The sequence below is a fragment of the Cebus imitator genome, unplaced genomic scaffold (genome assembly GCF_001604975.1).
Source record: "Cebus imitator isolate Cc_AM_T3 unplaced genomic scaffold, Cebus_imitator-1.0 Scaffold416, whole genome shotgun sequence".
NCBI lineage: Eukaryota > Metazoa > Chordata > Mammalia > Primates > Cebidae > Cebus > Cebus imitator.
Window position 1 is genome coordinate 700290 of NW_016107731.1, and position 13887 is coordinate 714176.

The 13887-nt window shown below is 39.7% G+C and overlaps 1 protein-coding gene across 1 annotated transcript in view; it reads right to left on the reverse strand.

Annotated features, from left to right (window-relative positions):
* The window catches only part of AGBL1 (ATP/GTP binding protein like 1), a 401609-nt gene that overhangs the window by 126064 nt on the left and 261658 nt on the right, over nucleotides 1-13887 (reverse strand). The window contains exon 13 of the mRNA XM_017509472.2: nucleotides 3793-3924. Coding sequence (XP_017364961.1) covers nucleotides 3793-3924 — 132 coding nt within the window. The remainder of the gene's footprint in view (nucleotides 1-3792; nucleotides 3925-13887) is intronic.

Here is a 13887-nt window from a genome sequence, read left to right on the forward strand (position 1 = left end):
TTCCTTCCTTCCTTCCTTTCCTTCCTTCCCTTCCTTCCTTCCTTCCCTTCCTTCCTTTCTTCCTTCCTTTCCTTCCCTTCCTTCCTTCCTTCCTCTTTTTTAGTTAATTCTCTGTCAAAGTTTCATATATATTGAATAAATGGTCATCATATTTTGCCATTAACTTTTGAATGCAATGCTTTAATTAATTCTTTAATTCTTTAATTCTTTCTTTAATTATTTGAACATATTTTAACAATTGCTTGGAAATAATTATGAATCCAACAGGTTGGCCCACTCTGTTTCTACTTACTGCTTTGTTTCCTGAGTATGGATTTCACATTCTTGATTCTTTACAAAATTGTAATTTTTGGCTGAAAACTGAACATCATAGATTATAATTTTTTAACATCTCTGGATTCTATTTTTTAAATGTTTTTAAAACTTTAACTACGTTCCTGGATTAATCTGCAGAATATTTTTTTTTCTTCTGCATTATGTGCCACTGATGTCTCTACACAGTTTCTACATTCTTATTTAAATTATTTAGCTTGACATCTGTGGCTGCTAAGCATAGTGGTTATACAATAATTTGGGCAAATGTAGTGCTCAAATATCTTGAGTGCATAAGATTTCCACCCTCTGTTGATTGATTTGTATGTCATTTGGGAAGACATTCAAAACTGTGGCAGTTCTTAAGTCTCTTTGGACTTTATTTCTCACTGGTCTCTATTGGGTCTTCTCTGAAGAGACACATATTTTTCCATAATCCATGTGATACAGTTTAGATATTTGTCCCCACCCAAATCTCATGTTGAAATGTAACCCCCAGTGTTAGAGGTGGGGCCTGGTAGGAGGTGATGGGATTGCAGGAGTGGATTTCCCATGAATGGTTTTGCATCATCTCTGCATCATGAATTCGTGTGAGATTGGGTTGTTTAAAAGTATGTGGCACCTCCCCGACTCCCCGGCTCTGTTCTCACCATATGAAGTGCGTGCTCCCCCTTTACCTTCTGCCATGATTGGAAGCTTCCTGAGGCCTCCCCAGAAGCAGATGCCAGCATTATGCTTCCTGAACAGCCTATAGAATCATGAGCCAATTAAACCTCTTTCTTTATAATTTATCTAGTCTCAACAATGCAAGAATGTCTTAATATACCATGTATTTATAGAGAGCTTATCTTAGCTCTTCTGTGGGTCTCTCATTTCTAAGGTCTCCCTTGTAAATTTCTGTGTGTGTGTGTGTGTGTGTGTGTGTGTGTGTGTGTGTGTGTGTGTGTGTCTATCCTTCTGTTGGTAAAATTGCATTTCTTGATGACCAAATAGAGTGGTTTCAGGAGAAGCTCCAGTCAAGAAGGTCACAGACCCTTGCTATTCTTAAATGAAGCTTTAGCAATTTTCAAGAATAAATGCTTCTCAATTTATCATCGTATTTGGTAAATTTCCAGAGTCCTAAAAGGGCTGCTTTTCGAAATTTTATTCTGTTTTACACTTGCATTTTACAGAGAGGATTCACTGACCTCTTTATACCAACATAACTAGAAGTAGTACCATTAAGGATGATTAATAAAATTGAATAAATGTTGCAGAGTGGATGTGAAATGTAATAGGGCATATAACTGTCTCTTCAATACTAATGGTAAATTACCAAAAAAAAAGTCTTGGATAAGTTTAACATGTTTAGAATTGTTCCACTTTCGATGGTAAGGAAGGAATCAGCCTCTCAGCATCAGCAGGCTGTTGACTGCTGGCAGATATCGCGATGATAACATTAACATACCTTACAAAGACACTCTTCCCCTGAGTCTTAATTTTCCCATCTGCAAAATGAGTGGGTCCTTTCAATTCTGACAAGATCCATTTGTACACAGAAGTCTTTTTAGGCAGATCACCAGTATTAAGACAATTATTTACAGATCATTATGTGACACTGACTTAGAGTGTCAGTGATAGAGGGAGTTTATATACTATGTGGGACCCCAAAAAGCAAAGTTGTTTGGGTTGAAAGTAAGGGGTGGGATCAAACCATATTCACTTCACTACTTCCACATATGTCATAGCAGCTCATGAATCACCTTTAAGGAATCCCAGGGCACCAACAAACTCGATGTAATAAACTACATAGAACATTTAACTCCCTAATTTCACAAGGGAGAAAAGTGAGGCTCAGGCAACAGGCCCACCCAAAGTTAAAGGACCTTATAGGTGAGCTTCATTGTCTAGATGGATTCATCTTTTCAACAGCACTGCTATCAAGTACCACTGTGCTTATTCTCATAGGCAGAAACTGGCATACCTACCTCTATAATGTTATACCTTTTACCTTACCTGACACTAATCTGGGCCTCAAAATATTTTTGAATTTATTAATTAAACAATATGAATCATACATCAAAACTAAAACACAGTTGATAAGAACCCATCCCGTCATTCTCTACAATGTCTGACCTCTGCCCCATTTCACATCAGCTTCGTACAGAAGGCTTTTTTAAGGTTCTGTGTCTTACAACCTTTTCTTGTTTATAGTGGAATTATCTATTAATATTATTACCTTCTCTTGGAAAAAGAGAAGTAAAAACATACGGACTCTGTATGTAAGGTTGGACCGGGCAGATGTTTTTTATTCAAGAGGCATCCCACATAAGAGATGGTTTATATAGGTTGGGTCCACGTGGGCTGCTCAGATGAATGCTTTAATTTACTAAACTAGTTTCCTAAATAAGATTGAGTCGTTAAGCCTCTTGTGTTTTATCACCATTACTCTGGTCCAGCCTTACAGCAGACAGATTATTGAAGATAAGCTGTTGATTCTGCCATAAAAGCCTTGGGGCGATTGTACTACTCAGTGGCAGTCTTTTTCAGAGGGACTTGGGTGAAGAAGGCCAGAGAAGGGGGAACATATTTCGAGGTGAAATGGTGGTTTGGCACGTTTTTACCTCTTAATACTGTCATTAACCCTGGGCATGAAGCTATTTTGCACATAGCAAATTGTCATACCCAGAATAACAGGCTTGGAAGAGGCAGTTACCATCCTAATTTTTACTTTTTCTACATAAATTTTAAACAAAGACCAGCTTCCATTTAGCATTTGGGCACCTTTGCTTCTCTGTTTCTTCCTGATTCTCACTAAGTGACAGCTTGTTTTCTTTATCCTGATGGGAAGATGTACCCTCTTCTCTGCACCTCCCTAATTTCCTATGTGGTTTCATGGAGGAACAGCTGAGCTCTAACCACTGAAACTGAGATAAAATAGAATTAGGGTCAGCGGATTACTGCTCTGCTTTTTATAGAATGCTCATGCAGAGAGATGTGGATGGTTTAATGGCTTATATATGTTCATCCCTCTCTATTTATTTGAAGTCCTTTTGTATTCTGTCATTCTGTTCCTTCCATAAACTATGTAACAGAGGCAGTATTTTAACTATCCTCATTTTACAGATGACAGAAGAGTGGCTCAGAGAGATAATGCTAATGATCTCATAATCATATGGTTAGTAATCGAATAATTATAAAGCCAGGCATTAAGATGACGTCTTCTGTCTCCAGTTCTCACACCTTTTATACAATATCAAACCCTACAGAAAACAGAGGCAAAGCAACCAGGTAGTAAGCCATTATTCAACAGAAATTAGGAGAGGTTTCACATGCCTCCAGCCTGCTTGTATTACAACCCTAAGGTTAAAATAATCAAAAGGCTTATTTACCACCCCCCCCCAAAAAAAAAACTAAATAAATGAATGAAGCATGGTCTTAAAGGTAAGAATAAAGAATATGGACACAGTATGTCTGGTGGCATCCCCCTCAGCGGCTTACCCTGTAGGTGACATCCTCTAGGACAGTAGATGTGCCCACAGTGCATCCTGCTTGCCACAAGGTTTCCTTGATGCTACAGCCATAAAGGAACACATTCTTCTTTTGGGAGTGGCCATGGAAGTCACAGAAAACCTGTAATAGCCCAACAAAGGAGAAAATAAAACCAGGTTAGGTCACTGGTTTCTTAAATCTGCTTAAATCATATCTACTCACGTTCCATTCCTCAAAGAAAGTTTAAAATGTCAACTTTCCCAGATGGATGCTGTTGAGTTAGCAGAACCAGCCATGTGGGGATCATTGGTGACTTTGGCAAGAGTGGCATTGATTGTACTGATGGAGGTATCAGGGGAGAATGTAGATTGTAAGGGTCTTAAGAGTGAACAGACTATAAAGAAATACAAATCATATGTCGCTCTTTTGATAAATTTACTTGTGACTGGGGAGGAGACAAAGCCACAGCTGGAAAAGAAAATAAGAACAAGGGCATTTGAAGATATCTGTGAGTGGGTCGGGTGCAGTAGTTCATACCTGTAAGCCCAGCACTTTGGGAGGTCGAGATGCACAGATCACAAGGTCAGGAGTTTGAGATCAGCCTGGCTAACATGGTGAAATGCCATCTCTACTAAAAATACAAAAAAATTAGCTGGGCATGGTGGCAGGTACCTATAATCCCAGCTACTATGGAGGCTGAGGCAAGAGAATCACTTGATCGCAGGAGGCAGAGGTTGCAGTGAGCTGAGATCGCACCACTGCACTCCAGCCCAGGCAAGAGAGTGAGACTCCATCTCACACACAAAAAAGGTATCTATGAGCATTTTAAACAATTTGATGAGAACACATGGACACACAGAGGAGAAAAACACGCACTGGGGAATTTTAGAGGGTGGAGAGTAGGAGAAGGGAGAGGATCAGGAACAATAACTAATGGGTACTAGGCTTAATACCTGCATGAGGAAACAGTCTATACAACAAAGCCCCATGACACAAGTTTACCTATGCAACAAATCTGTACGTGTACCCCTGAACTTGATTGAAAGTTAAAAAAAAAAAGAATTAAAAAAATAAAAGTCAATAGGAAAGATTCATCTAAAAGGAATTGATGAAATATATAAAAACAGAAGCTAATCAATCATTGTCATTTTTCCTTAGGTTCTGATGTGGTGAAGAATAACCATCAAAACACAGTGGCTTATCAAACAAAAGCTTACTTTCCATTCACACTAGAGATCAGCTCTGACTCTGATTTGTGTGTTTCCTCCATTCTAGAAGCCAGGCTAAAGAAGCCCTAATTTGAAACATGCTACTCTTGTGGTAGAGGGGAAAAACTGTCAAAAGTAGAATCAGATAATTGCCATTAAAGCTTCTACTGAGGCACAGCAATCATCCTATCTTATCATAGTCCACTGGTCAAAGAAAGTCACATAACCAATTTTATCAGTGGTGTGGGGAAGCATATTACTCCTACAGGGAGGCGCTGCAAGTCATATGACAAAGGGCAGTGATACAAAATCTTACTATAAGGAAAGACGCTAAAAATGGAGAAAAATAGTAAAACCTAAACAATGACCACAACTTGTTTCCATTCTTGTATGCATTGCCCTTGGCAATAGGCTATGTTCTATCTTCACCAATAGGTGGAGTACGTTTCTTCACCTCTTGAACATGGGCTTATCCATTGATATGGTTTAGCTGTGTTCCTACCCAAATCTTACCTTGAATTGTAATAATCCCTACATGTCAAGGGTGGGTCCAGGTGGAGGCAACTGAATCATGGAGGCAGGTCTTTCCCATGCTGTTCTCATGATAGTCAATAAATACTATGAGACCTGATGGTTTTATAAAGAATTCCCTTGTATACGCTCTCTTGCCTGCCGCCATGTAAGATGTGACTTTGCCCCTCATTCACTTTCCACCAAAATTGTGAGGCCTCCCCGGCCATTTGGAGCTGTGAGCCAGTTAAATCTCTTTCCTTTATCAATTACCTAGTCTCATGTATGTCTTTATTATCAGCATAAGAACAGAGTAATACAGCCATGTAGCATCTTTTGATCAATAGGAATGATAAAATATGATGCAAGCTGAGGCATATTAAGGGGTTTGCTCTCTTGCTGTTCCTGGGAACCTTGCAACAGCTGTCACATGACCAAACACAGGCTGGGCTGCTGGATGATAAGACTCTTAGCACAGTTATCCCCATTGACCTAGCTGATATCAAGCCAACTACCAGGTATGTGAATGAATCTATCTTAGACTATCCAGTCCTAGCCAACCTGGCTCACAGAAGGGGAATCAGCCAGTTTACCTGGATGATTCTTATTTAGAACCATTAGAAATAATGCATAGCTTTTGTTTAAGCCACTAAGCTTTGCTGTGGTTTGGTATACAACAAAAACTAACTGTCAGAATAATGTCTCCTCCTAGTCTAAATACTTGTTTCCCTCCATTCCACATACAAAATATACCCTCCTATTCCCCAAGGAAGATATCCCTAAAGAGTCCATTCCATCACAGTATAAGTCTCAGCCCAAAATTCCCTTACAGTTTCTATGTTCTTCTCCTTATCTAGAAACAAAAATGCAAGTCACCTCTTTTCTGCTCATCTATCGACAATGGTTGAATGAGGAAACGATATCCCCAATAACACTCATGTTACAAAGGGATGAATAAGAGGGGTATAGCAGTCACTGGTTCACAACAATTCTGTAATGCTCTCATTCAGGCATTGTGAGATGCCTGTATCCTTTGGGTAGGGCCAGTGGTTGATTAGACCCTGGATCTGTTCCCTGTCAGAGCTGTCCAGTATTATTTTTTCTATAGATATTTACTCTTTCCCTGGAAGGTCCTTATTTTTCCTGTATCTTTCTTGGCCATACATGAAAAGGGCATTGGATAATACGGCCCGCTTTAAGGCTATCTTCTCCAGTTTCTGATGTAGAAGTTTGGGAGCCCAAAGATCATTTTGGTCTCAAAAAATCACAGTCTCTTTGAATCAAAGCACTAAAAGAATTGGAAATAAAATACATGACAGTAAAAGAAAATATTTTTCTTTTTTTCTTGACTTTATCTAAAACACAACTGACAGTCTAAAGCAAAATGGTAGCAATATATTAAATAGTAGCAATATTATAAAATGTGAGAAAAAATAAATAGTGTTATAAGGTCCCTATAGTGGAGATGAATAGTATGTTATCTCAAGGTAGACTCTGATTAAAGATAGGTATTGTAAACAATAGGGCAAACACTAAAATACTTTTAAGGGGCATAAATAATAATTCAAATGTGGAGATAAATTGGAATCATAAAAATGCTGAATTAATAAAAGAGAAAGCAGAAAAGATAGGAAGCTCTAAGAACACATGAAAAAATAGAAAACAAGGAAATGGTAGATTTCAACACAAACATATCAATAATCTTAATGTAAATGGTCGAAACACACAATTCAAAAGGTAAAGAGTATCAGATTGGATAATAAGAAAGTTCAAATATATTCTGCCTTCAGGAAGCGCATTTTAAATATAAAGCCACAGATGGGTTGAAAGCAAAAGGATGTAAGATACACTATGCAAATACTAAACAAAAGAACGCTAAAGTAGCTATATTAACTATCAGATAAAGTAGACATCAGAACAAGAAGAATTATCTGGGATAAGGAGAGATGTGATGGTTGATGTGTCCCTCTTGCCTTTGTCTTTGGTGGTTAAGTACTACCACTTGGCCTCTGCTACTCTGGGACTGTATAATCTTTATGAAATCAAAGACCCCATCTCACTGAGTGCAGTGGCTCATGCCTGTACTCCCAGCACTTTGGAAGGCTGAGGCAGGCAGATCACCAGAGGTCAGGAGTTTGGGACCAGCCTAGCCAACATGGTGAAACCCCTGTGTCTACTAAAATTTTAAAAAATTAACTGGACTTGGTGACTGACGCCTATAATCCCAGCTAGCTGGGAGACTGAGGCAGGAGAATTGCTTGAACCTGGGAGGTGGGGGTTGTACTGAGCCAAGATCATGTCATTGCACTCCAGCCTGGGCAAAAAGAGCAAAACTCTGTCTCAAAAAAAAAAAAAAATAAAAGACCCCATCTCAATAGTGGTATCCCCTATAGACCTGGCCTTCAAGGAGAACAACTACAAAGTTTGTCAAGCATGAAGACACTAATATATTTCTCACTGTTTCATGGAGGGAGTGTTTTCTGAGCCCTCCCACAGACAGAATAAACTCAGTTTACATTTCTATGTGCTAGAGACTTTGCATATTCTCCCCTACATCATGCCGGCAAAGCTCTGACATCTTGACCTTACTAAATGTAGACTACTATTGAGCGCAACATTCATTCAACCAACCAATTAAGCTGTTAGATCCACTTCTGGCTGCTCAAGCTAACAAATTAAATTTAGAATCTCTAGATTTTACACTCATGTCAATGAAGTGGGCCAAATCTAGTGAAGTTCTGCCCTTATTAGAATACTCCTACACATGTTGCCCTGGTTTCTAATGATATACGTTATTAAATCTTGTAATTCTTTTATGTGCAAGCTGTATCTTTTTGGGTAACAGCATGTACTTACCTTTTAGGATTATGCTGATGTTTGGTTCTAGTTAGGAGATCAGGAGGCGACATGAGGTAGTTGTTGTGGGTCATAAAAAAAAATAATAATAAGCATCCTCTTTCAAGGCATCTGTCCCAGGTAATGTTATTACAGGATTTTCCAGCAGGGGAAAGCTAGTCTCCTCGGTTACTATTGCTACTGATATATGAGGCTTGCATGATGTCTTATTCTAGAACTTAGAATAGTGGGTCTCTCTCTCTTTTTATTTATTTATTTATTTTTTGAGACATAGTCTCACCCTTTCACCTAGGCTGAGAGTGCAGTGGTGCAATCATGGCTCACTGCAGCCTCAAAATCCTGGGCCCAAGCTCTCCTCCTGCCTGAGCCTCCCAAGTAGCTAGGACTACAGGCAAGTGACACCATATCTGGCTAATTTTTAAAATATTTTTATAGAGACAGGACCTCCCTATATTGCCCAAGCTGAGTCTCAAATATTAAGCATCAGAATAACCTGGGGGTCTTGTTAAAGCAGGCTGTTGAGACATACCCGAGCAATTCTGTGATTCAAGTACATCTGGGTTAAGCCCAAGAATTTGCATTTCTAGCAAGTTTCCAGGCGATGCTGATGCCCCAGTCCCAGGACCTTAGCTTGAAAGCCTCTAGTCTAAACAAACACATAAAATAATTGTTTGAGGTTTAATCCTCTACTATCATTAATTTTCCACCAACTTTTACCTCTTTACATCTGTTTCTCTCTGTGAATAAATACTCACCATTCTTATGAAAGTGTGCAAACAAATTAAGACTGTGTCTTAGCAACAGATTTCTCAATAAAGCCAGAAGCTATGCCTCCTTGGTGATAGGCACTCCTTAAATGCTAAATTCAACTGGAAAAAATAGCTTTTCTTCCTCCCCTGATCCTTATAGACTCTGAAAGAGGAAGTAAGTGACAAATTATAGAGCTATTCACCTGCAGGAATGAGCACGACTAAGACCTGTGAGCTGTAGTAGGTTCAGACGATTCAGAGTGACGGAGTTGGAGACATTGTTCTGCTTGTTGCTCAAATGATACCCCTAAAAATAAATGCCTGTTAATTCTAAGAAACACGTGTTTCTCCAAATTGCAGGGGGCAATTATAAGGCAATTATCAAGTTATTTAAGTTGAGGAAGCTTCTTCTTTTCTACTGGAAGATTTAATACTTATACTTCTTTTCAGCAAAATTCTTTATCACGTAAGTAGAAAGTGTTCCCAATCCAATATATACAAATTAATCAATAGCCCTATTTTTTTTAATTTTTAAATTTTTTTTAGACAGAGTCACATTCAGGCTGGAGTGCAATGGCCCAATCTCAACTCACTACAACCTCCACCTCCCAAGGTTCAAGCAAGTATCATGCCTAGCCTTCTGAGTAGCCGGGACTACAGGTAGCTACCACCACACTCAGCTAATTTTTTGTATTTTTAGTAGAGACAGAGTTTCACCATTCGCTCAGGCTGGTCTGGAACTTTTGAGCTCAGGCAATTCGTCCACCTCAGCTTCCCAAAGTACTAGGATTACAGGCATGAGCCATCGCTTCTGGCCTTAATAGCCCTATCTTGTTATTAATCAATTGATTCAACAAATATTTACTGGGTACCTGCTATGTAATCGGAGAAGTTAAAATTTTAATATAACATAGCACTGCTCTCCATAACAATAAAATAGAAACAATAGTTAATTTATTGAAGACTCTAGATAGCATGCTAAAAACTTAATCTAGATTATCTCACGATGAAGTAGTTGCTATTATCGTGACCATTTTGCAGCTGAGAACACTGAATTTCAGATAAAATAAGTAACTTGCCCAAGTCTGTATTGTTATCATGTGGATGAATATTGGAACCCCAATTGATCCTAACCCAGAAGCAAGGTTTTAAAACACTTCTCATTTCTATATCACCTCATCCAGAAGCTGATTTGCTGAGATTATACCACAAGCCAATAGGTCATTGTATTACCATGAGGGAAGAGCAGAAGTAGGAATAAGCAGTGTTCTCTGGGAACCCAATAAGAACAGTGGCACGCTTCTAGGGGACAGCATTCACATTGCACTCTAAGGGAACAGCACCTTGGAAGTGTGCCCTGTGGTGCTTCTGGGATTCTCAGGGGAGGTTATATATACAATGAACTTTACTGAGTGAGAGCCATCCACACAAATGACAAATGAGTGAGAAGGGTCTGTGGATTTGAGGTATTGCAATAATTTGGAATAAGAGGATAGAGTAAAAGGAGAATAAATTAGGTATGTATAGAAGTGGGCAGTGGTCAGATTGTTAATGCATTTGTACGTCATTCTAGGATGTTGAGACATTTTCTTGAAGGTGGTGAAGGAAGCTTCAAACTAAGCAAGAAGCTGCAAGATGATCAGATCATTAGAACAGAAGTGTTAAGATGCGAAGGACTGAAACCCAGCAAATGAGATGAGAAGGACCTAGCTTAAGGCAGCAGACATAACTATATAAAGAAAGCAAGTTTTATGAGAGTGAAAAAGTAAAATCTACAGGAGTTGGAGACTAAATGGATTTAGAGGCTAAGAAAGGAAGAGGTTAGGAATAAATCCTAGTTTTCCAGATTAGGCAATGATTGTGCTTTTCCCCAAAGGCAAGAAGCACAGAATTAAATATTTTATGTAGTTTTTTCCTAGTTTCCTTTGAGCTGGAGTGCTTACTTTTGAACTTTCGGCCTTTGGCTAAACCAATTCCCCTCTCTGTGTCTCAGTTTCTTCATCAGGAAAGTATATGGTATAGATTGGATTATGCACCTCCCTAGGACCTTTTCCAATGCATTCTTGTCTGAGCTAAATTGCAAGGTTAATTTAGTTCATGCAAACATGAGTTCCATTTCTTACTCAGCAAAGAGACTGATCAGGACCACATTGCCATGCTCCTCACATGCCTTCCTCATCTCCTCCCTCCTTGGTCCCATTCTGGTTCCTTTGCCAGTTAATAGGCCCCCCTTGTTCAAGAGGTTACCCTCTCCCTCTCAAACACCTCTCCCTTAGCCATTCCCCTTTTCCCCAGGGCTCACCTATAACTGATTGTGTTAACCACTCTGCTTTGCCAGTGTAAGCTGCTATGTTTTCCATTCCTGACATCTGGGTCTCATTCCTGCTTCCCAGTATCAAGACATTTGCATTATTTATACCATTGCCACAGGAAATAAAGGCAAGGCTACAGCCTAGAGGAGATATATTCTGGAGAATATGATGGAAACCCAAAACAGCAATGCATCCAATTAAACCAACTGAGGCTCACTAAAGCCCTGGAGGTTCCGGTTTGTGCACAATATTCTGCAGGTGGCATTCAGCCCAAATTCCTAAACGGAGTTAACATCTCTATGAGGGAAATGATGTTGTGGTGACGTGCTCAGCTACCTTCCAAGAGGCCAGTTTGCAAGGGCACATTTCCTAGTCTTTTTACTGATAGCCATATTTTCTCCTTAGTAAGTGCTTCATCTGAGTCATCAGCAACATCCAGTTCTAGCTGAGGTTAACCACAGTAGGCCTGGGCAGAATTTATTCCTCTAACCTCCCAAAAGGGGATTTTATGCTCTGTTTCCCTTTCCCAAAGTGAGAGACTCAGACTTTCACTTAAATTGAGCCATTATGGGCCAAAGTTCCAACATGGCCTTAGAAAAGCAGGTTTTACTTACAGATCAGTCTTGGCCCCCTCCAATGGCTACTTTGGGGAGAAAAATTTCACATTAAAACTCAACAGAATGCATCAATAATCAACTGCTCATGAGACTGCGCACAGTGGGACCCTTTACGCTGGTGGATGTTTTTGGCCATCTCATCCCAGTGTTATGTATTATTATGTTCTTCTTTCCAAAATATTTTAATTAAATTGAAATATTTTCAATTTAAAGAGCTCCTTTAAATCAACTCCAAAACATACAATCTAATATGTGGCTTTGTTTTGTATCTAATACCCTTCTGGTAAGTAATGATTTTAATGTCTATTATTTATTTGAATGCCTGACATGTACCAGTCACCATGCTGAGATTTTATATTCCTCTATAATTGGTATAAGAAGTCCTAAAAGGAGGATATTATCCAACTATGGGGACAAGGTTCAATTTCTTCTAAAGTTAAAGGAGGTCAAGCAAACTTGCCATGGCTACCCATTAGAAAGTGATGTGTGATAACTCAAACTGTCATCAGCATGGTTCTAAAAGTTTTCCAAACAAAACATTTTAAAACATTTGATGGACCATGATGAAGAACAATATAACAAAACTCTCAACTAGCAAATTGGAAAGTGAGTGGTCATGCTCTCGTGTTTTCCCACTCTCCATCTCTGGCCAGTCCCCCTCCCTCCACGAGCGGTAAACCTAACGCCCTGAGAAGGCCCTTGTGCAGTGAGTTCCTGGCAGATCCTTCAGGTGCTAAATCTGTTCCCTTTCCTCAGTTTCAGACGTTGAAGGGAGAGAAGCAGCAACCTGGATGTCACCTTTATACACAGCCCCTGCAACCTATCAGAGTGAGAGGCCTTTGCCATCTGTCTCGCTCAGTTGCAGGTACTGAAGTTCTCCAGGTAGAAGCATTAATCCATTTGGTGTGCCAAGCCCAATCCGAGCAGATGGTTATTGAGACCTCTGTCTTCACCATAAGGTGGGATCTAGACTAGTCTTTTTTACCTGTAACAGAGCTTCTATGTTGTCTGCGTAAGCCCTTGGGGTGGGGTCGGGACTGAATATTGACCTGTCACCATGCCTACCCAGTTCCTGGACAGAGGTTTGCCTTGGTTTTTGCCTCTGTTTCTGATTTGCTTTCCTATCTGAGAGCTGCTGATTACCTTGGCCCCCACGGACGGAGAGTGCTTTGCTCTGGGCAACCCCCACTGTCCAGGAGGAGAACTTTAAGCCTTACATCCAATGCCCTTGGCCATGATCACGCTACCTTGCTCCTGTGTTTCCCAGATTAGTTTTCCTCAGGCATGCACAACTCTCTTCTGGCCTTCACAAAGAGCAGCCTAATGGCAAAACCAGTCCCTCTGGCCCCATCTCCATGTATTTCTTGCTTTCCCCCATTTCCATCAGCTCTGGGCAGAGGGACATTCACAAAGGCCGAAGGGGAACATGATCCAAGTGGTTTCCTCCCATTTTCCCCTCCACTCCATCTCCTCATCTCATTCCAGCCCTCAACAAATAAAATGTAAGAAATTTGCCTAGAGCTCTTTGAAAATTCTAACTTGTTCTCCCTCTAAGAATATCCTAGATGTTCAGCTCTTTGAAATTACATTGAAGACACTATTGAGGGCAACAGGAAAAATGCCCTTTGCTTTTCAACTAAAATTTATCAAGAAACTGAAGCAATTCAATTAGATATAGATTATTTGTGTCAGTAAAGATATACACAAAACTTGGTTTCTGGTACGGTAAAGAAGCCTTGTTTAGTCTTTATTTTAGCTTGGGAACAATTCCAAACAAAAGAATATGGAAACAAAGTGAAATATTTTTCATGGAGGACCTCTATGGGTATTCTGTCCTTCTTCCTGACTATGG